A 23585-nucleotide genomic window follows, 5' to 3' on the forward strand; every position below is an offset into this window, starting at 1 on the left:
TGACAATTGTTATTGTGTGAATGTTGGGACACTCACACAATAACTTGACAATTGTTATTGTGTGAATGTTGGGACACTCACACAATAAATTGACAATTGTTATTGTGTGAATGCATGGCCATTCACACAATAACAACTTGACAATTGTTAGTGTTAATGTTGGGACACTCACACAGTAAATTGAGAATTGTTATTGTGTGAATGTTTGGACGTTCACACAATAACAAGTTGACATATCTCACTTTGCATGTAATGACTTATTAGTTTCACATTGAAGTAGAATTGCTGACATGGATGGTTGCAGCCATCATATTCTAATTTGCAAGAGGACATTAAACGTAATACTTGAGTGTGTATGTGAGTGGCAGGAAGAAAAGCTCTGTTTGGCACCACGCTGGATTGGCCGTATAATTCCCAATAGAAGACAAGCCATCTTGTGCTAGGTAGAAAATACTGTAAAGTTTCATTCAATTGTTTTTGTTTAGTTTCCATAATTTGCCCTCAGAGGACTTTCTGGAAAGGATGCGAGCCCCTCCTGAGGACACCACCCTGCTGTAAGGCCTCCACCCACCGCGGTGTATTACATTGTCACAGCGCATAACTAACCTGGGAGAGAAAAGACCCGAAAGAAATGTGATATTCCGACAAAAACCATGTTGTGATGTTACAGCTGAAGGCCAAGCACTCACAAAGAGGAGAAGGAAAGAAAAAAAAAAAAAAAGAAAAAAAAAACGGCGGACGATAGTCTCTTTGTGCTTTTGTAGTTAGTCAGCCGGTCCACTAGAGGGGGCCCATCTTTGGGGAGTTCTTCAAGGGAGAATACAATACTATAAAGACAAATAGGTGGGCGCCACCGCTTCTTCATGGTCGAAGCCATGTGTGGAGAGAGTATGGCCAACTGGGTTTTAAAGTTGGTAGCAAACATGGCCGCCTTGTTGTCATGCGAGGAGACGCTTTTTGCAGATCGTTTAGGACATTTAGGTGTCCAAACTTATTGACTTGGGGCCAGGGGCTGAAAGTCAACTGCATGTACAATAACATACATACATACATACATACATACATACATACATATATATATATATATATATATATATATATATATATATATATACACACATTTATGTATGTATATGTGTATATATTTGTGTTTATATATATATATGTGTATAGATAGATGGATATGTATATATGTATGGATAGATATGTATAGATACAAGATCTATCTATATATATAGATATGTATACATATATATATATTTATATATAGAGAGAGATATACAGTATATATATACATATGTATATATATATATGTGTATATATATATATGTATAATATATATATATATATATATGTGTATCGATAGATATGTAGATAGACATGTATATATCTAGATAGATATATATGTAGATATATATATATGCATATATAGATATAGACCTATATATATATATATATATATATATATATATAATATAAATATATGTATACATACATATATATATAATATAAAGATATAAATATATGTATACATACATATATATATATAGAAGTGTATATATGTGTATATATGTGTATATATATATTTACATATGTATATACATATATGTATGTATATATGTGTATATATATGTACAATATATGTATGTATGTATATATTTGTGTATATATATACACACACATAGCCTATACATGTGTGGGTGTATATATATATATATATATTTAAATCATATCATACTAATATAATAGATATATAATTGAGTATGAGAAAGTTGGACTCCTATGTTTACTTCTGTGACGACCTTCTTAAAGTTTAGTAATCAATCAGAAATATCAAGCAGCTAAAACGAGCCAAACATGAAGAAGTGTGGAGAGTTTTTTGCATTTTTCCCATCATGCATTGTAATGGATTTAAATGGGTGTCATTTTGAATTATATTAGGTACTTGGACTTTAAAAAACAATATATATATAACCACAAAGTCCAGTGAGCAGGTTGTGTTACGTAAATGCTGTGCTGTGTGCACTTCAATGATGGCCATTAACATGATTTGACACATTTGGAGATCCTTTGTCCATACTCCCTCTGATTGGTCCAAAGTCCCTCACGTGACTACCGGGCGCCATGTTTGCTACCAACTTTGACACCGAGTCGGCCGTACGGCTCTCTTCGCGGTCTCTTTTAGGAAATACCCACAAAGCAGGTCGGCGTTTTAAACAAGAAAACCTCAGGCGCAACACATATTATAAACAAAGAATGTTTTTTTTGTTGTTTTTTTGTATTTTAAAAAAAAAGATTTTACTGCATCATCATCATCATCATCATCACTATTCTATAGCACAACAGCGTGACACTTTATAAATTGTTACAGGCAGAGTGCGGCGCAAAAAAGCTCAATATATTACTCTTTCTCCTCCTCCGTTATAAATAGCTCTTGATGAGTACTAAGTAGGCGGGGAGGGGGGGCCGTGTGTGTGTGTGTGTGTTGGATAGCACCTTCCTGTACATTAACACACTCCCTGTTTCCTTCCGGGCTTCCTTCCAACACGCTTCATCGTACACGAGAAGTCTGTGCTTTGTCAAAAAAAAAAAAAGTGTCTTTGAATGGGAGAGGCTAACGTTTGGTCATGAGAGAGTTGGATTGTCTTTTACTTGGCCGTAACACGGCATAGAACTTTAGCATGATTGATAGCAGGTTATATAAAAAGAGGAATTTGATTTTGTTCGCCTTTATAAAAAAAAGAAAAAGAAGCCCAACCCTCATACACAGAAGTTCACAAGACTTTTAATCACCGCTATGTTGTAGAAATGTAGTGGTGACATGCTTCAGTGGCGCCGCGTCACCTGAAAGGCTCTGCAGGTGAGCAGTGCAAAGCTCCGCCCTCCGTGGCAGTCCAAAAATATTTACCCACGTCAAAATAAGCGTTGTCCGTGTGCACGGGGCAGGCTTGTACTGAGCGGTGCTGGTGCTATCCTTTCCTCCATCTCCATCCCCCCCGTCCTCCTCCTCCTCCTCCTCGGAGTGGGCGGGGTCAGTGGCGGTCGTAGGCGGAGGCTGTCGCCGTGGCGGCAGGTCCCGCCCCCCGGGATGTGGCGCCGTAGTAGTAGGGCGACCCTGGCGGGGAAACAAGCACTCGTTTCATGCTTTCGGCTGTGTGACGTTGAATTGTCCGCGATGGCAGTGAACGCACCGCTGAACTCAACAACGGCAAAATGAATATAAGACGTACACAAACTCCTTTTTTCAGAAAAGGCTGTTTTCAATATGACTGATACCATAAAGTATACTTTGATGGTTTTGCCTAATTGATTGGCATTATCAAAAAAAAAAAAAAAAGATGTTCAAATTAATAGCCATTCTACGGAGCCCCTAAAGGGACATGGGGGTAAACATTTTTTTATATATATATTTATTTTTTTATTTGTGTTTTTTTTAGACATGTATCTAGAAACTATCTCGTGCGCACGAGAAACTTTTTATAAAGTTATAAAAAAAAAAAAAAATTTAAATTTTTTTTTAGACATGTATCTCGTAAACTTTATTAAACTTTATAAAAAGATAGTTTCTCGTGCGCACGAGATACATGTCTAAAAAAAAAAAAAAATTATACATTTTTTTTTATAAAGTTTACGAGATACATGTCTAAAAAAAAATTAAAAAAAATGTATATTTGTATTTTTTAATTTTTTTAGACATGTATCTCTTAAACTTTATAAAAAGATAGTTTCTCGTGCGCACGAGATACATGTCTAAAAAAAAAAAAAAATTATACTTTTTTTTTTTATAAAGTTTACGAGATACATGTCTAAAAAAAAATTTAAAAAAATGTATATTTGTATTTTTTAATTTTTTTAGACATGTATCTCGTAAACTTTATAAAACTTTATAAAAAGATAGTTTCTCGCGCGCACGAGATACATGTCTAAAAAAAAAAATTATGAACATTTTTTTTAATAAAGTTTACGAGATACATGTCTAAAAAAAAAATGTATATTTGTATTTTTTAATTTTTTTAGACATGTATCTCGTAAACTTTATAAAAAGATAGTTTCTCGCGCGCACGAGATACATGTTTAAAAAAAAAAAATTATGAACATTTTTTTTAATAAAGTTTACGAGATACATGTCTAAAAAAATAATAAAATAAAAATACAAAAATTTATATTTTTATTTTTTTAGACATGTATCTCGTAAACTTTATAAAAAGATAGTTTCTCGTGCGCACGAGATACATATCTAAAAAAAAAAAAATTATTAAAAAAATGTTTTCCCCCATGTCCCTTTAGGGGCTCTGTACCATTCTTATTTGTAGCGATTCTTAATTCATTCCAAATTTTCCATGCAAGATATGAATAAAATCCTTTTTAATCAATTAAAATAAACTATTTAGATGTTAGCAATAATGAAATGGGATGAGAAGTGAAATTAATGAATGCCATTTCTTTCCTTTCATACAATTGATAAAGAATATATTTTTTTCAATTTTCTTTGTAACCTGACACACACACACACACACACACACACACGCACGCACACACACGTATTCGTTACCTTCTTGAGACCTAAGAAAAATGCCTCCCTCTTTAGGACCACCAGAGGGGGAGCACTTCCAATTTTTACACACACTTGTTATTTCATATGTTGACCAGAGGGGGAGCACGTTTAAAAGCGACACACAGTCAATTAGAAAAATCCCTCCTCTTTAGGACCACCCTCATTTTGATAGATGTCACCAGCAGGGGTGCAAATGAGACATTCTCTATTAGATGCGATGTTATTGGGACCATGATTTATGTCATCACTTGTTCACACCTCCTCATATGGAAGATACTTTTCCTTCTTGGTGTCTCAAGAAGGGTAGAAATACACACACACACACACACACACACACACACACACACACACACACACACACACACACACACACACACACACACACACACACACATTTTTGTATTTGTTACCTTCTTGAGACCTGAGAAAAATGCCTCCCTCTTTAGAACCAGCCTTTCTAGATATATAAAGATTAGTATTGATAACATTAATAATATATACATACTATGCACATATAAAAAAGCTTGTTGTGAAAATGAGTTGTAATTTCACAAGAAAATGTCACAACTTCACAAGAAAAACTGATCATTTTGGCGGTATTATAATAAAAGTCGTAATTTTACTCAACGCAAGTCAAAATTTTACAAGAAAAACTGAACATTTGTGCAATGTTATGATAAAAGTTGGAATTTTACTCAATAACAGTCGCAATTTTATAAGAAAACTTTAAAATGTTGGCAATATCATAATAATAATCCGAATTTTACTTGGCAAAATTATGACAAAAGTCATCATTTTACTCCAAAAATGTCACTGTTTTACAAGAACAACAAAAAATTCTGCAATATTGTGATAAAAGTCAGAATTTTATACGACAAATGTCACCATTTTGCATTAAAAAGTAATAATTTTACATAAAAGAGTAATAATTTTACGAGAAAATAACGCAATATTACTGAAACAGAAAGAATATGAGAAATTGTTCCCAATTTTATAAGAAAAAAGTCGACACATTGTGAGAAAAAGACTGTTTTAGTTACTTTTTTATCTTTTGTTTGTAATTGGATTTTAATATTCATTATTTACTTCGTTATTACAGTATGTCTCTATATACATATACTGTATATATTAGCTTAATTAAGATTAAAGTACCAATGATTGTCACACACACACTAGATGTGGTGAAATTTGTATATTTTTTAAAATAAATTTTGGTCAAAGGGGGCTCTTTTCAATTTCTTACACACACTTATTACATATGTTGACCAGAGGGGGAGCACTTCAATGTCTTACACAGACTTGTTATTTCATATGTTGACCATAGGGGGAGCACTTTTAAAAGAGACACACAGTCAATTAGGACAATCCCACCTTTTTGGGACCACCCTCATTTTGATAGATTTCACCACCAGGGGTGCAAATGAGATCTCTATTTTTTGTTTTTTTTTGTAATGTGCTTAAGGCCGATGACAAAGGAGTCACGGACCACAGATGGTACCCTGTGCCGCACTTTGGGCAACCCAGCTGTAGAAGCTAACAGTTAATGACCACTATAGTCTTAGTAGCGTAGTGTATTTGTTCATCCTATGGTCACATATGGGACGCGGGTGGTCTTACGTCAGCACCGGAAGTCGTCAAATCAGCTGTCCACCTGGCGGGTTTTTCCGGGGATGAATAGGGAAGTCCTCCTTTAGCTTGTTTTATCATATATTGCTGCCTTTGCACCTGTCAATGTTTACTTTTTTATGCACATTAAATCAACCAAAAAAAAAATCCTGACTTTGGAGCAATGTTCACGGAATCTAGTATTTGGCTCTCTAATTAGATGCGATGGTTTGCATTGGGACCATGGCGCCGGTCATCATATGGCAGGTACTTTTCCTTGTTGATGTCTCAAGAAGGGCAGAAATACAAGTACCACACACACACACACACACACACACACACACACACACACACACACACACACACACACACACTAGAAGCTGACACACTGAGTACTTAGTTCTACTACTACTACTGAACCCTTGGGTCTTTTCTTTCCTTAGGGGAAAAGGTCAATTCAATACTGTAACTGGCAGATGCACCTGAACACACACACACACACACACACACACACACACACACACACACACACACACACACACACACACACACACACACACACACACACACACACACACACACCTGTCTGTGTGACATCCATCAGTCTAGCAGGCTGTGTGTTGACAGGTAATGTCTGTCCACAGTGCAGGTAATCTCTAGGGAAGTGAAGCATTAAGCCGCCCGGACAAACTATTTAGTCCCACTCAAAGACTCTGCACTCCTCCTTTCTTCTGGACTGCACATCCTTTCATTTGTCATTTTCACCCTCTCATCCTAAATCCTCAGCCTTGGAGTGTGTGCTCTCCTCACGTGGACTTGCAGCCTACCTTGCATCTGTCCCGCCTGGCTGCTGAAGAGAGTGGACGAGCAGCCGATCTCCGTCCCCAGGAGAGAGCCGTAATCTTGCTGGAACACTGAGGGGGGAGGAGGAGTGTAGAGGTGAGCCAACATGTGTGACCTCGCCGACCTTATCGACCTTTACGCAGTTATCTCTTTATCGCTGCACGTTTATAGACCGCAAACTTGACAATGACGGTTTCATCTTCAAGTACGCTCATGGACAGTGCTAGAAGACATACAGTCGTACATACACTTGTAAAGTCATTGTCCTGTTGGAACACCCAACTGCGCCCAAGACCCAACCTCCGGGCTGATGACCTTAGGTTGTCCTGAAGAATTTGGAGGTAATCCTCCTTTTTCATTGTCCCCATTTACTCTCTGTAAAGCACCAGTTCCATTGGCAGCAAAACAGGCCCAGAGCATAACACTACCACCACCATGCTTGACGGTAGGCATGGTGTTCCTGGGATTAAAGGCCTCACCTTTTCTCCTTGAAACATATTGCTGGGTATTGTGGCCAAACAGCTCCATTTTTTGTTTCATCTGACCACAGAACTTTCCTCCAGAAGGTCTTATCTTTGTCCATGTGATGTCATAGTCATATATATATATATATATATATATATATATATATATATATATATATATATATATATATATATATATATATATATATATATATATATATATATATATATACCTATACATATATATATACATATATATAAAAATACATATATATTTATATATATACATATATATATATATATATATATATGTGTGTGTGTATATATATATATATGTATATATATAAATATATATGTATTTTTATATATATATGTATATATATATATATATGTGTGTGTATATATATATATGTATATATATAAATATATATGTATTTTTATATATATGTATATATATATATACATATATATATATATATATATATATATATATGTGTATATACACACACATATATGTATATATGTATATATATATATATATATACTGTATATATATATATATATATATATATATATATAATGTACATTTATATTGTCTGAAGTTAATCTAGAGACTTACATGTTGAAAGTAAAAAAAAATATTAATAAAACATGTACTTTAATGAGTGGCTCAAATGACTTCACATCAAATATTACACTCTGAAATATTTTTGGGGGGATAAATATTACCTATTTTGTGTGTTTGCCAATTGAAAAGTTTTATTTAATAAAAAAAAAGAGCATGAAATAAAAAATAAAAAAAATAAAAATAAAAACTTATAATCGACGGATATATCTGAAGTTGATCAAGATACTTATGTGTTGAAAGTAAAAATAATAATAATAAAAAAATGTATGTCTTCTTTTTGAACACTTTAATGAGTGGGACCCTTTTGGATCCCCAATCATTTTGGGCTCAAATTACTTCACATCAAATATTACACTCTGAAATATTTTTTTGGGGAGAAATATTACATATCTTGTGTGTTTGCCATTTGAAAAGTTTTATTCAATAAAAAAAGGGCATGAAATAAACAAAACAAAAAAACTAAACGTAAAAATAATAATAAAAACTTATAATCGACGGATATATCTAAAGTTGATCAAGATACTTACGTGTTGAAAGTAAAAAATAAAAAAATATATGTCTTATTTTTTAACACTTTAATGAGTGGGACCCTTTTGGATCCCCAGGAATTTTAGGCTCAAATGACTTCACATCAAATATTACACGCTGAAATATTTTTGGGGGAGAAATATTACCTATCTTGTGTGTTTGCCATTTGAAAAGTTTTATTTAATAAAAAAAGGGCATGAAATAAACAAAAAAAACAACCAAAAAACCCATAAAAATAATAATAAAAACTTATAATTGACGGATATATCTGAAGTTGATCAAGATACTTACGTGTTGAAAGTAAAAAAAATAATAATGAAACATGTATGTCTTATTTTTGAACACTTTAATGAGTGGTACCCTTTTGGATCCCCAGGAATTTTAGGCTCAAATTACTTCACATCAATTATTACACTCTGAAATATTTTTTGGGGGAGAAATATTACCTATTTTGTGTGTTTGCGATTTGAAAAGTTTTATTTAATAAAAAAGGGCATGAAATAAACAAAAAAAACCCCAAAAAACCCATAAAAATAATAATAAAAACTTATAATCGACGGATATATCTGAAGTTGATCAAGATACTTACGCGTTGAAAGTAAAAAAATAAAAAAAATAAAAATATATGTCTTATTTTTGAACACTTTAATGAGTGGTACCCTTTTGGATCCCCAGGAATTTTAGGCTCAAATTACTTCACATCAAATATTACACGCTGAAATATTTTTTGGGGAGAAATATTACATATTTTGTGTGTTTGCCATTTGAAAAGTTTTATTTGATAAAAAAAGGGCATGAAATAAACAAAAAAAAAACAAAAAAAAAACATAAAAACAATAATAAAAACTTATAATCGACGGATATATCTGAAGTTGATCAAGATACTTACGTGTTGAAAGTAAAAGAATTAATAATAAAACATGTATGTCTTATTTTTGAACACTTTAATGAGTGGTACCCTTTTGGATCCCCATGAATTTTAGGCTCAAATTACTTCACATCAATTATTACACTCTGAAATATTTTTTGGGGGAGAAATATTACCTATTTTGTGTGTTTGTCATTTGAAAAGTTTTATTTAATAAAAAAAGGGCATGAAATAAACAAACAAAAAAACCAAAAACCCATAAAAATAATAATAAAAACTTATAATCGACGGATATATCTGAAGTTGATCAAGATATTTACGCGTTGAAAGTAAAAAAAAAATTTAAAAAAAAAAAAAGTCTTATGTTTGAACACTTTAATGAGTGGGACCCTTTTGGATCCCCAGGAATTTTAGGCTCAAATTACTTCACATCAAATATTACACGCTGAAATATTTTTGGGGGAGAAATATTACATATTTTGTGTGTTTGCCATTTGAAAAGTTTTATTTCATAAAAAAAAAGAGGCATGAAATAAACAACAAAAAAAACGTCAAAATAATAATAAAAACTTATAATTGACGGATATATCTGAAGTTGATCAAGATACTTACGCGTTGAAAGTAAAATAATTAATAATAAAACATGTATGTCTTATTTTTGAACACTTTAATGAGTGGTACCCTTTTGGATCCCCAGGAATTTTAGGCTCAAATGACTTCACATCAATTATTACACTCTGAAATATTTTTGGGGGGAGAAATATTACCTATTTTGTGTGTTTGTCTTTTGAAAAGTTTTATTTAATAAAAAAAAGGGCATGAAATAAACAAAAAACAACAACAAAAAAAACGTCAAAATAATGATAAAAACTTATAATTGACGGATATATGTGAAGTTGATGAAGATACTTACGTCTTGAAAGTAAAAAAAATAATAATGAAAAATGTATGTCTTATTTTTTAACACTTTAATGAGTGGTACCCTTTTGGATCCCCAATAATTTTAGTTGGATTTTTTTTTTTTTAACCATCATTGCTCAAAAAATAACTTTGAAATATTTTTATGGGGAAAATATTGCATATTTTGTGTGTTTACCATAAAAAACAGGGTTGTTGTTTTTTTAGTGGGATTTTATTTTTGTATTTATTTTTAGTCAGACTTGCAGTTTTCCCATGAAGTAGTGATTTGGCCAAACCTACCTAATAAACTGGGGTTAGGAAATCTCCAGGATTCGTTGTATGTGGAATACTGAGGATGGGAGTAGGGGCTTCCAGAGAAGTCTCCTCCTGGATGGCAAAGACAAAAACAGGAAGAAGGTTTTATTTGGCAACATGACAAACACGTGTGGATGATGACACACTCCCACAAGGATCCACCAGTCATTCAAGTATTAACTTTTAATATTACTTTTATTTCCCCCCGTCACGTTTCTCCTCAACTTCTTAGTTATGTTTTTCAGTAGAAGCGGGTCGTGGATGAACGCACCAACCCTCGGTGTGTGTCACACATGTGCAGAGAGAGGTGAAAGGCATGACAAAAAATGAGGGGGAGCACTTAAAATTTTTACACACACTTGTTATTTCATATGTTGACCAGAGGGGGAGCACTTTTAAAAGCGACACACAGTCAATTAGAAAAATCCCTCCTTTTTGGGACCACCCTCATTTTGATAGATGTCACCACAAGGGGTGCAAATGAGACATTCTCTATTAGATGCAATGTTATTGGGACCATGATTTATGTCATCACTTGTTCACACCTGTCAATGTTTACTTTTGTATGCACATTAAATCAAACAAAAAATCCTGACTTTGGAGCAATGTTCACGGACTGTAGTATTTGGCTCTCTAAATAGATGCAAGGGTTTGTATTGGGACCATGACACCGGTCCTCATATGGAAGGTACTTTTCCTTCTTGATGTCTCAAGAAGGGTAGAAATACAAGAACACACACACACACACACACACACACACACACACACACACACACACACACACACACACACACACACACACACACACACACACACACACACACACACATGGCAATGTCATAACAATAATCGGAATTCTACTTGGCAAAATTATGACAAAAGTCATCATTTTATACCAAAGACTAAAAATGGGAGCCATTACCTCCCTGCTTGGCACTCAGCATCAAGGGTTGGAATTGGGGGTTAAATCACCAAAAATGATTCCCGGGCGCGGCCACCGCTGCTGCTCACTGCTCCCCTCACATCCCAGGGGGTGAACAAGGGGTGATGGGTCAAATACAGAGAATAATTTCGCCACACCTAGTGTGTGTGTGACAATCATTGCTACTTTAACTTAACTAATATACGAAAACCAAAAATAAAAAATGGCAATATTGTGATAAAAGTCAGAAAAAACAAAGGAGTGCAGCTGGGGAGTGCACAAGTGGGCGTTACAAAGGCACAACATTGAGGCACAAAGCAAAACATCCGGACCGCCAATCAGCTACTCAGTGGCCTGGTGGTTAGAGTGTCCGCCCTGAGATGGGTAGGTTGTGAGTTCAAACCCCGGCCGAGTCATACCAAAGACTATAAAAATGGGAGCCATTACCTCCCTGCTTGGCACTCAGCATCAAGGGTTGGAATTGGGGGTTAAATCACCAAAAATTATTCCCGGGCGCGGCCACCGCTGCTGCTCACTGCTCCCCTCACCTCCCAGGGGGTGATCAAGGGTGATTGGGTCAAATGCAGAGAATAATTTCGCCACACCTAGTGTGTGTGTGACAATCATTGCTACTTTAACTTTACTGTTTTACGAAAACAATAAAGCAATATTGTGACAAAAGTCGGAAAAAACAAAGGAGTGCAGCTGGGGAGTGCACAAGTGGGCGTTATAAAGGCACAACATTGAGGCACAAAGCAAAACATCCGGGACCGCCAATAAGGTACAGGTGACGGCGCCAAGTGGTGGCAAACAGGATGTGGAAGGCAAAATAAGAGCGCTGGACAGGAAGTGAACAACTATCTTGTGGGTAATGACAGGTTTTAGGACCTAGGTGGTCCAGCCCTGATCTTATGGACCCACTTTTGCCTGGTTTTTGCCGTGTGGAGTCCAAACGCGCCCCACATTGAACGCACGAGGGTGGACTTTTCCTCCCTCCTTTTACTTCCTGCCGTCTGGCGTTTTCTCGCCTTTCTCCCCCCCCCCCCCCGCCTCCCCCTCCCCACGGCGAGCCGTCACATCAAGACAACATTCTTCCTCCATCTCTTCTCCTCTTTCCTCCTGCTGACTTGCTCTTTTCTTTCTTCTCTCCTGAACCCTCAACTGCTCCCGGGGGGGATCCCTCTCCCCATGGCTGACAGTCACAGACCCCCCCACACACCCTCCATCCCTGGTTCTGTCGGTTCTGCCTCAGTGCTCCCCAACACCCCCTCCCCCTCCCCCTCGGAGTGTCAGCCCCCTGCTGCAGCCGGAGAGACTTAATGAAGGTGTAATATTAGACAGGGTGGACTTACAGGAGCATCACTTAGCGCGGGAGGAGGGGCCGCCACTCACTTTTCAACGCACTTTCTACCCAAATTTTTTATTTAAAAAAAAAAAAAAAGTGACAATAATCGGAATTTTACTTGGCAGAATGATGACAAAAGTCATCATTTTACTCCTAAAAATGTCACTGTTTTACAAGAACGACAACAAAAAATGGGCAATGTTGTGATAAAAGTCGGAAAAAACAAAAGGAGTGCAGCTGGGGAGTGCACAGGTGGGAAAAACGGGCGTTACGAAGGCACGACACTTTTTAAAAAGTGGAAAAAGGTGAAATGTGACGGGGGGGGGGGGGGGGGAGTGGCAATGTTGACTCTGATAACACAAAACTGCCATGCAGGATGTTTTTTTTTTCTTCCCCTTTATAACTGTCATTGCCCACAAATAATAATAATGAATCAAAATCAGTGTTATGAATTATTGACCTGTTTATTCAGGGCTACAATTACGTCACATCAAATATTCCACTTTATTAAAAATGATCATAAAAACTAGAGATGTCCGATAATGGCTTTTTTGCCGATATCCGATATTGTCCAACTCTTACCGTAATTTCCGGACTATAAGCCGCTACTTTTCCCCCTTGTTCTGGTCCCTGCGGCTTATACAAGGGTGCGGCTTATTTACGGCCTGTTCTTCTCCGACACCGACGAAGAGGATTTCGGTGGTTTTAGTACGCAGGAGGAAGACGATGACACAATGATTAAAGACTGACTTTTCATATACCGGTCGGCTGGTTATTTTGATAACGTACAGGCGAGCACTTTGTATTACTTTGCACCGTTGTATTATTTGTACTCTGCACGAATGCTGTTCGCCATGTCAAAGATGTGAAAGTTTGATTGAATGATTGAAAGATTTATTGTTAATAATTGTTAATGTAATCTCTGTCCCGACAATCCCCTCCGTGGTAGCAGGAACCCCTATATACTACGGTAATTACACATCAAAACCCTGCGGGGTGCGGCTTATAGTCGGGTGCGGCTTATATATGGAGCAATCTGTATTTTCCCCTAAATTTAGCTGATGCGGCTTATAGTCAGGTGCGGCTTATAGTCAGGTGCGGCTTATAGTCAGGTGCGGCTTATAGTCGGGTGCGGCTTATATATGGAGCAATCTGTATTTTCCCCTAAATTTAGCTGGTGCGGCTTATAGTCAGGTGCGGCTTATAGTCGGGTGCGGCTTATATATGGAGCAATCTGTATTGTCCCCTAAATTTAGCTGGTGCGGCTTATAGTCAGGTGCGGCTTATAGTCGGGTGCGGCTTATATATGGAGCAATCTGTATTTTCCCCTGAATTTAGCTGGTGCGGCTTATAGTCAGGTGCGGCTTATAGTCGGGTGCGGCTTATATATGGAGCAATCTGTATTGTCCCCTAAATTTAGCTGGTGCGGCTTATATATGGAGCATCAGCCCTTTGAGACACTTGTGATTTAGGGCTATATAAATAAACATTGATTGATTGATTGATCTGTATTTTCCCCTAAATTTAGCTGGTGCGGCTTATAGCCAGGTGCGGCTTATAGTCGGGTGCGGCTTATATATGGAGCAATCTGTATTGTCCCCTAAATTTAGCTGGTGCGGCTTATAGTCAGGTGCGGCTTATAGTCGGGTGCGGCTTATATATGGAGCAATCTGTATTGTCCCCTAAATTTAGCTGGTGCGGCTTATAGTCAGGTGCGGCTTATAGTCGGGTGCGGCTTATATATGGAGCAATCTGTATTTCCCCCTGAATTTAGCTGGTGCGGCTTATAGTCAGGTGCGGCTTATAGTCGGGTGCGGCTTATATATGGAGCAATCTGTATTGTCCCCTAAATTTAGCTGGTGCGGCTTATAGCCAGGTGCGGCTTATAGTCGGGTGCGGCTTATATATGGAGCAATCTGTATTTTCCCCTACATTTAGCTGGTGCGGCTTATAGTCAGGTGCGGCTTATAGTCGGGTGCGGCTTATATATGGAGCAATCTGTATTTTCCCCTGCATTTAGCTGGTGCGGCTTATAGTCAGGTGCGGCTTATAGTCCGGAAATTGCGGTAATTACCGATTCCGATATCAAGCGATACCAATACATACAGTCGTGGAATTAACACATTATTATGCCTAATTTTGTTGTGATGCCCCGCTGGATGCATTAAACAATGTAACAAGGTTTTCCAAAATAAATCATGTTATATCAACTAAAGCCCACACTTAAACTTTCCACGTGCAAGATTGAATCTATTGTAACCTATTTTTATGGGCTTTCCTCTTTGTGATGTTAATTCCTGTTACACGCTGTTATACAGTATATGCCTTGCGCTCTTATTTTGAAGGCGCTAAGAGCGGAAGTGATGACACGTTGGAGTGGAGCGGAGGTTTTTGAAAGAAGGTAAATAAAGTGGTCCTCGTGTAAACTGGAGCCTCCGTGTTTATCATTTTGTAGTTTCACACAGTATATGCGACATTTATAAACCCTCGGTTACACTATTTAGAAAAGTTATTTAATAAGAAGCCAAAAAGTGCAAAAACAATAATGTTCATGTTGGAGGAGTTGTGAATGACCGCAGGGCCACAACATTAGGTACACCTGCAGACTGCAGCACGGATTTCATATTTCATTCATTCACAACTCCTCCAACACGAACATGATTGTTTTTGCACTTTTTGGCTTCTTATTAAATAACTTTTTTAAATAGATTCAATCTTGCACGTGGAAAGTTTAAGTGTGGGCTTTAGTTGATATAACACTCCCGTCAGGGGGTGCATTCTACGACGAGCACAACAGCGGGGCATGGACTTCATTTATAAGTAAAGGTAAGACCATAATAACGTTTTTTTAAAATTAAATATGCTTTTTTGTGTGCTACAGTTTGTATGTGTAAAGTTCAAGTTAAGTTAAAGTACCAATGATTGTCACACACACACTAGGTGTGGTGAAATTTGTCCTCTGCATTTGACCCATCCCCTTGTTCACCCCCTGGGAGGTGAGGGGAGCAGTGGGCAGCAGCGGCGCCGCGCCCGGGAATAATTTTTGGTGATTTAACCCCCAATTCCAACTCTTGATGCTGAGTGCCAAGCAGGGAAGAATGCTGGTATGAGCTTTTAAACATAACCTGTTAACTGCTGCCAATCAAATGGTGAATAAGATACTCTTTAGGGTTCATATGTTTGTAAATCTGACTGTGATGAAGTCAGTGCCTCACCAGCCATGAACCTCACCGGATTTTCGGGAGGGGCACTGAAATTCGGGAGTCTCCCGGGAAAATGGGGAGGGTTGGCAAGTATGACTGGGAGACGCAACTGCTCTGTGCTTCTCCCTACGTCCGTGTACCGCTCCGTACAGCTGCGTTTTAAAAAGTCATACATTTTACTTTTTGAAACCGATACCGATAATTTCCGATATTACATTTCAAAGCATTTATCGGCCGATAATATCGGCAGTCCCATATTATCGGACATCTCTAGTTATAACTGATCTTTTTTGTAACACAATTAGTGAATAAGTGTTTTCTTTTGTAGTTATTTCCCATATTTCTGCACAATAACTCAGATATGCTAACACTAGCGAGCAGTAGAGAATATGAAGTGATTTTTGGTCTAGAACATATTTTGCTTTATTCATTATTAAAATATTTCTTGCTACTTTATGTTGTATATTTTTAAAATGAAATTTCCAGTTCATTTGATCTATTATTACACCCAAAAATGGTATTTATTTTACCCTTTCAATGTCTACTCCGTCTATTTGTATTTGTGTTTAACTTTACTGTTACCAAATATCATTATTTTAGTCTTACTGAGATTCAAAGATAGTCTGTTTTTGTCAAACCATCTCTTTCATTTGTACATTTTTTCTGTTATTATTTGTATTGTCGTCTGTGTGTTTTCTCCTGAACAAAACACAGTCGTGTCGTCTGCAAATAATACTAACTTTAAGACCTTTGTAACTTTACAAATGTCGTTTTATGAAGATTGAACAATTTTGGTCCCAGTATTGATCCCTGGGGTACACCAAAAGATATCTATAGCTGTGTTAATATATTTTCACCACGCTTCAGGTATTGCTTCCTGTTGGTTAAGTCGCTTCTTATCCCATTTAAGACCAGGCCTCTGATGCCGTATCGTTTTAATTTAATAATTAAGATATTACGATTGATTGTGTCAAATACTTTAGTTAGATCCATAAATACTGCTGCTGCACACAGTTTACTATCTATTGCCTTGGTAAGTTCCTCTGTTATTTCCATTAATGGCATCAATGTTGAAAGTTTAGCTCTGTATACATATTGGTTGTCTGGGAATATTCCTCTTTTATTCATGACTTTGTCCAATCTGTTGTTGAATATTTTTTCAATGGTTTTAGGAAACTGTGGAAGTAAAAAGCATAAAATAAACAGACAAAAAACGAATAACTTGTAATCGACGGCTGAATCTGACTTATGTGTTGAATTTGTTTTATTTTTTAACACTTTAATGAGTGGCTGAAATGACTTCACATCAAATATTACACTCTGAAATATTTTTGGGGGAGAAATATTGCCGATTTTGTGCGTTTGCCATTTGAAAAACAAAGCTTTCTTTGTTAAAAAAAATTACATGAAATAAACAAACAAATTATAAAAACGTATAAATTGACGGATTGATCTGAATTTGATCAAGAGACTTGAGTGTTGAAAGTAAAAAATAATATTAATAAAACACGTATGTCCTATTTTTGAACACTTTAATGAGTGGGACCCTTTTGGATCCCCAAGAATTTTAGGCTCAAATGACTTCACATCAAATATTACACTGAAATATTTTTTGGGGAAAAATATTGCCTATTTTGTGTGTTTGCCATTTGAAAATAAAGTTTTATTTGATAAAAAAAAGGACATGAAATAAACAAAAAAAAAACTAAAAAAAATCAATAAAAACCTATAAATTGACGGATTTATCTGAATTTGATCAAGAGGCTTACGTGTTGAAAGTAAAAATAATATTAATAAAACATGTATGTCCTATTTTTGAACACTTTAATGAGTGCGACCCTTTTGGATCCCCAGGAATTTTAGTTAGATTTTTTTTTAACCATCATTGCTCAAAAAATAATAATGAATTCAAATCAATGGTGTTATGAATTTTTGACCTACTTTAATGGTCCAAATATTACACTTTGAAGTATTTTTTGGGGAAAATATTGCATATTTTGTGTGTTTACCATTTTTTGTCATAAAGGGCATAAACATAATTTTTTTTTACTTTTAATTGAAAGACTGTTGAGGGTAAAAAAATAATATATTACTTATTTTGAACATTTTTATAAAATGAGAACTTTCCAGGGATTTTTTTTTTTAACTATCATTGCTCAAAAAATAATAATGAATATCAATGAATCAATGGTGTTATGAATTATTGACCCACTTTAAGGCCCCAAAGGCTCCATTTTTTGGGGAAAATATTGCATATTTTGTGTGTTTACCATTTTTTGACAAAAAGGTCAAACGTAATTATTTTTTCCATTTTTAATTTAAAGACTGTTGAGGGGAAAAAAAGATAAAATATGACTTATTTAGAAATTTTTTATAAATGAGAACTTTCCGGGTCCTCGGGACCTAACTTGAAGAAAGCCCTATAAGGGTTAAAATAAAATAAAAATAAAAAACATAAAAATAATAATACAACTTATAATCGATGGATATATCTGAAGTTGATCTAGAGACTTACATGTTGATGGTAAAAAATATATTTGTAATAAAAAAATGTATGTCTTATTTTTTAACACGTTAATAAGTGGGACCCTTTTGGATCCCCAAGAATTTTAGTGGGATTTTTTTCTTTTTTAACCATCATTGTTCAAAAATAATAATGAACTAAAATCAATGTTGTTATGAATTATTGACCTACTTTAAGGCTCCAAATATTCCACTTTGAAATATTTTTTGGGGAAAATATTGCATATTTTGTGTGTTTATCATTTTTTGACAAAAAGGGCATAAACTTAACTTTTTTTTTTACTTTTAATTGAAAGACTGTTGACGGAAAAAAAAGAATATATGACTTATTTTGAACATTTTTATAAATGAGAACTTTCCGGGTCCCCGGGACCTAACTTGAAGGAAGCCCTATAAGGGTTAAAAAAAACCAAAACAAAAAAAACACACATAAAAATAATAATACAACTTATAATCGACGGATATATCTGAAGTTGATCTAGGGACTTACGTGTTGAAAGTAAAAAAATATATATATGATAAAAAATGTATGTCTTATTTTTTAACACTTTAATGAGTGGGACCCTTTTGGATCCCCAATAATTTTTGTTGGATTTTTTTTTTTTTAACCATCATTGCTCAAAAAATAATAATGAATATCAATGAATCAATGGTGTTATGAATTATTGACCCACTTTAAGGCTCCAAAGGCAAAAATTTTGGGGGAAAATATTGCATATTTTGTGTGTTTACCATTTTTTGTCAAAAAGGGCATAAACATAATTTTTTTTATTGTTTTAATTTAAAGACTGTTGAGGGTAAAAAAATAATATATGACTTATTTTGAAAATTTTTATGAATGACAACTCCCCGGGTCCCCGGGACCTAATTTGAAGGAAGCCCTATAAGGGTTAAAAAAAGAAAAAGAGTAAAAAACAACAACATAAAAATAATAATAAACTTATAATCGATGGATATATCTGAAGTTGATCTATAGACTTACGTGTTGAAAGTTAAAAAAAAAAATATATAATAAAAAATGTATGTCTTATTTTTTACACTTTAATGAGAATTTTAGTTGGATTTTTTTTTTTTTAACCATCATTGCTCAAAAAATAACTGCAATATTTTTTTGGGGAAAATATTGCATATTTTGTGTGTTCACCATAAAAAACAGGGTTGTTGTTTTTTTGACTAAAAGGGCATAAACGTAATTATTTTTTTACTTTTAATTAAAAGAATATATGACTTATTTTGTTATGAATTATTGACTTACTTTAAGGCTCCAAATATTCCATTTTGAAATATTTTTTTGGGGAAATATTGCATATTTTGTGTGTTTAGCATTTTTTTGGTTAAAAAAAAAGAGCATAAACTTAATTTTTTTTTTACTTTCAATTGAAAGACTGTTGAGTGTAAAAACATAAATTATTGCTAAAAAAAATAATGAATTCAAATCAGTGGTGTTATGAATTATTGCATATTTTGTGTGTTTACCATTTTTTGACAAAAAGGGCAAAAATGTAATAATTTTTTTACTTTTAATTGAAAGACTGTTGAGGGTAAAAAATAATATATGACTTATTTTGAACTTTTTCATAGAATGAGAACTTTCCGGGTCCCCGGGACCTAACTTGAAGGAAGCCCTGTAAGGGTTAAAAAAATCTATATATTGTATTGATTTTGAATATGGAAATGGCCCCTGCATGCTTTGATTTTCCAGTGGAAAAACACCCTGATTTCCTGGAGCAAAGATGATCTCGGCTGGGATTTTCCAGACAAGACTTTCAGTGTTGAGGAGTTTGTTTGTCTCGTCTTGCTTTGCAAAGTTCTCCTTCCCGCAACCACTAACGTGTGTGTGTGTGTGTGTGTGTGTGTGTGTGTGCGCGCCCGCCTCTGTCAGGTGGGGTCGGGATGCGGTCTCCATGGCATCCCCGGGCGCCAACATCCTCCCCTTGTCATCGCCGTGGTGACGGCAACATGTCAGCTTGTTTGGGAGACCAAAGGGAGGGGGCGGTAAAGAGGGGAGACGAGGCTCGCGGGTCTCCCTTGTGTAGCGCATGAGTGTCAAGGTCGCACTCTGTCAAAAACAAACACACACTCTCGCCGCGCACGCACACACACACACACACACACACACACACGCGCAAACATGGAGCCAGTGCACACAAATACGCTGTCAAACCTGAGGACGGGATGGGGTGAGCGTACGGGGACAGGGCGACAGGGTTAGCCATCTTTAGACGTGCTGTTCATACACGTCCTCTGAGAGAGAGTGTGTGTGTGTGTGTGTGTGTGTGTGTGTGTGTGTGTGTGTGTGTGTGTGTGTTTTCTTGTATTTTTACCCTCCTTGAGACATCAAGAAGGAAAAGTAGTTTCCATATGAGGAGGTGTGAACAAGTTAGGACATAAATCATGGTCCCAATACGGAAAACCATTGCATCTAACAGAGAGCCAAATACTAGAGTCCGTGAACATTGCTCCAAAGTCTGGATTTTTTTTGGTTGATTTAATGTGCATACAAAAGTAAACATTGACAGGTGCAAAGGCAGCAATACATGATAAAACAAGCTAAAGAAGGCCTTCCCTATTCATTCCAGAAAAAACCCGCCAGGTCAACAGCTGATTTGACAACTTCCGGTGCTGACGTAAGACCACCCGCGTCCCATATGTGACCATAGGATGAACAAATACACTACGCTACTAAGACTATAGTGGTCATTAACTGTTAGCTTCTACAGCTGGGTTGCCCAAAGTGCGGCACAGGGGCCATCTGTGGTCCCTGACTCCTTTGTCATCGGCCTTAAGCACATTACAAAAAGAAAAATAGAGATCTCATTTGCACCCCCTGGTGGTGAAATCTATCAAAATGAGGGTGGTCCCAAAAAGGAGGGATTTTTCAAATTGACTGTGTGTCGCTTTTAAAAGTGCTCCCCCTCTGTTCAACATATGAAATAACAAGTGTGTGTAAAAATTTGAAGTGCTCCCCCCCCACTGGTCAACATATGAAATAACAAGTGTGTGTAAAAATTTGATGTGCTCCCCCTCTGGTCAACATATGAAATAACAAGTGTGTGTAAAAATTTGAAGTGCTCCCCCCTTTGGTCAACATATGAAATAAGTGTGTGTAAGAAATTGAAATGCGCCCTCTTTGGCCAAAATTAATAAAACAAATACAAATAAATATGTATATAGAGACATACTGTAATAACTTGAAGTAAATAATGAAGATTTAAAACCAATTACAAACAAAAGAAAAACAACTAGTAAAAGTAGTCTTTTTTTTTTTTTATAAAATTGGGAATAATTTCTCATATTCTTTCTGTTTCTGTAATATTGCAATATTTTCTCGTAAAATTATTACTTTTTAATGCAAAATGGTGACATTTGTCATATAAAATTCAGACTTTTATCACAATATTGTAGATTTTTTTGTTGTTCTTGTAAAACCGTGACATTTTTGGAGTAAAATTATGACTTTTGTCATCATTTTGTCAAGTAAAATTCCGATTATTATTATGATATTGCCAACATTTTAAAGTATTCTTATAAAGTTGTGACTTTTGTCGAGTAAAATGACGACTCTTTTCATACAATTGCCAACATTTTAAGCTTTTCTTGTAAAATTGCGACTTTTATCGAGCAAAATTCCAACTTTTATCATAATATTGCACAAATGTTCACTTTTTCTCGTCAAATTTTGACTTGCGTTGAGTAAAATGACAACTTTTATTATAATACTGCCAAAATGATCAGTTTTACTTGTGAAATTGGGACCTTTTTCTTGTGAAATTCCAACTCATTTTTCAAAACAAACTTTTTTATATTTGCATAGTATGTATATAATATCAATGTTGTCAATACACATCTTTAAAACATCAATTCAACTTATTTATTTTCATTTCTTGTTAGGTTTAGGGTCCACCTAAAATGCCCTGTGCTGTTTTGGGTTACGTCCTGTAATTCACAAACCTTATGTAAGACAAGAACACATATGTTTTGCATGCATTCTAAGTCGTAAAATACAGTTAGTACGAGGTGGCTAACAATGCAGCTAATGTGAATGCACAATAAAGTCCTCTAAAAACATCCGAAAAGCCCCAACAATACTCCGTTTACATGTCTTAACCTGAATATTAACCATGTATTAGCCATATTGTTATTATAAGCGCTGACGCAGACAAACTATTTTTAGCGGCTCACTAGCTTATGCTGCTACAATTGTGGTCAAAAGTTTACATACACCTGTAAAGAACATAATGTCATGGCTGTCTTGACTTTCCAATCATTTCTACAACTCTTGTGCTCGTGCGCTACGTTCGCTCGCATCCTGTGCATCTCCTGGGGGCTAAGCCCCCCCCTGTCCTTAAAAGCTAGTGACGCCCCTGCCTGTGGCCATGTTTGTGGACTTTTTGTACGGGTTGGCTTTTCTTGTCTGCGCCATGACTAGGGAAGGTTGTTTGGACTGGGCCGTACAAGTAAATGCTGTGCGTGTCGTCCCTGGAAAGTACGCTCCATGGTCACTGGCCTGAATCACACACGGTGATATAAAATCCACAAAGTTCAGTGAGCAGGTTGTGTTACCTGTGGCCATGTTTGTGGACTTTTTGTACGGGTTGGCTTTTCTTGTCTGCGCCATGACTAGGGAAGGTTGTTTGGACTGGGCCGTACAAGTAAATGCTGTGCATGTCGTCCCTCGAAAGTACGGTCCATGGTCACTGGCCTGAGTCACACACGGTGATATCAAATCCACAAAGTTCAGTGAGCAGGTTGTGTTACCCGGGGCCATGTTTGTGGACTTTTTGTACGGGTTGGCTTTTCTTGTCTGCGCCATGACTAGGGAAGGTTGTTTGGACTGGGCCGTACAAGTAAATGCTGTGCGTGTCGTCCCTGGAAAGTACGGTCCA

At 36.0% G+C, this 23585-nt stretch overlaps 1 protein-coding gene across 1 annotated transcript; it reads right to left on the reverse strand.

Annotated features, from left to right (window-relative positions):
- Positions 1 to 2281: 2281 nt before the first annotated feature.
- Positions 2282 to 20915, reverse strand: LOC133640887 (paired box protein Pax-5-like). The gene is made up of 4 exons (XM_062034569.1): positions 20864 to 20915; positions 10692 to 10778; positions 6988 to 7074; positions 2282 to 3115 (listed from the first exon to the last, which is right to left on the reverse strand). Exons 1-4 carry the CDS (start codon positions 20913 to 20915, stop codon positions 3033 to 3035), a joined length of 309 nt encoding a protein of 102 aa, XP_061890553.1. The 3' UTR covers positions 2282 to 3032.
- Positions 20916 to 23585: the final 2670 nt, after the last annotated feature.

The sequence above is a fragment of the Entelurus aequoreus genome, linkage group LG23, assembly GCF_033978785.1.
Source record: "Entelurus aequoreus isolate RoL-2023_Sb linkage group LG23, RoL_Eaeq_v1.1, whole genome shotgun sequence".
Lineage (NCBI taxonomy): Eukaryota > Metazoa > Chordata > Actinopteri > Syngnathiformes > Syngnathidae > Entelurus > Entelurus aequoreus.

Excerpts from the sequence above, each read along its gene's own strand:
- LOC133640887 (XM_062034569.1), bottom strand. The coding sequence starts at position 20,915 with ATGGCTAACCCTGTCGCCCTGTCCCCGTACGCTCACCCCATCCCGTCC. Across the intron at positions 10,779-20,863 it reads TCACCCCATCCCGTCCTCAG|GAGGAGACTTCTCTGGAAGC; the intron begins GTTTGACAGCGT and ends TTTGCCATCCAG. Across the intron at positions 3,116-6,987 it reads CCAGGCGGGACAGATGCAAG|GGTCGCCCTACTACTACGGC; the intron begins GTAGGCTGCAAG and ends TTTCCCCGCCAG.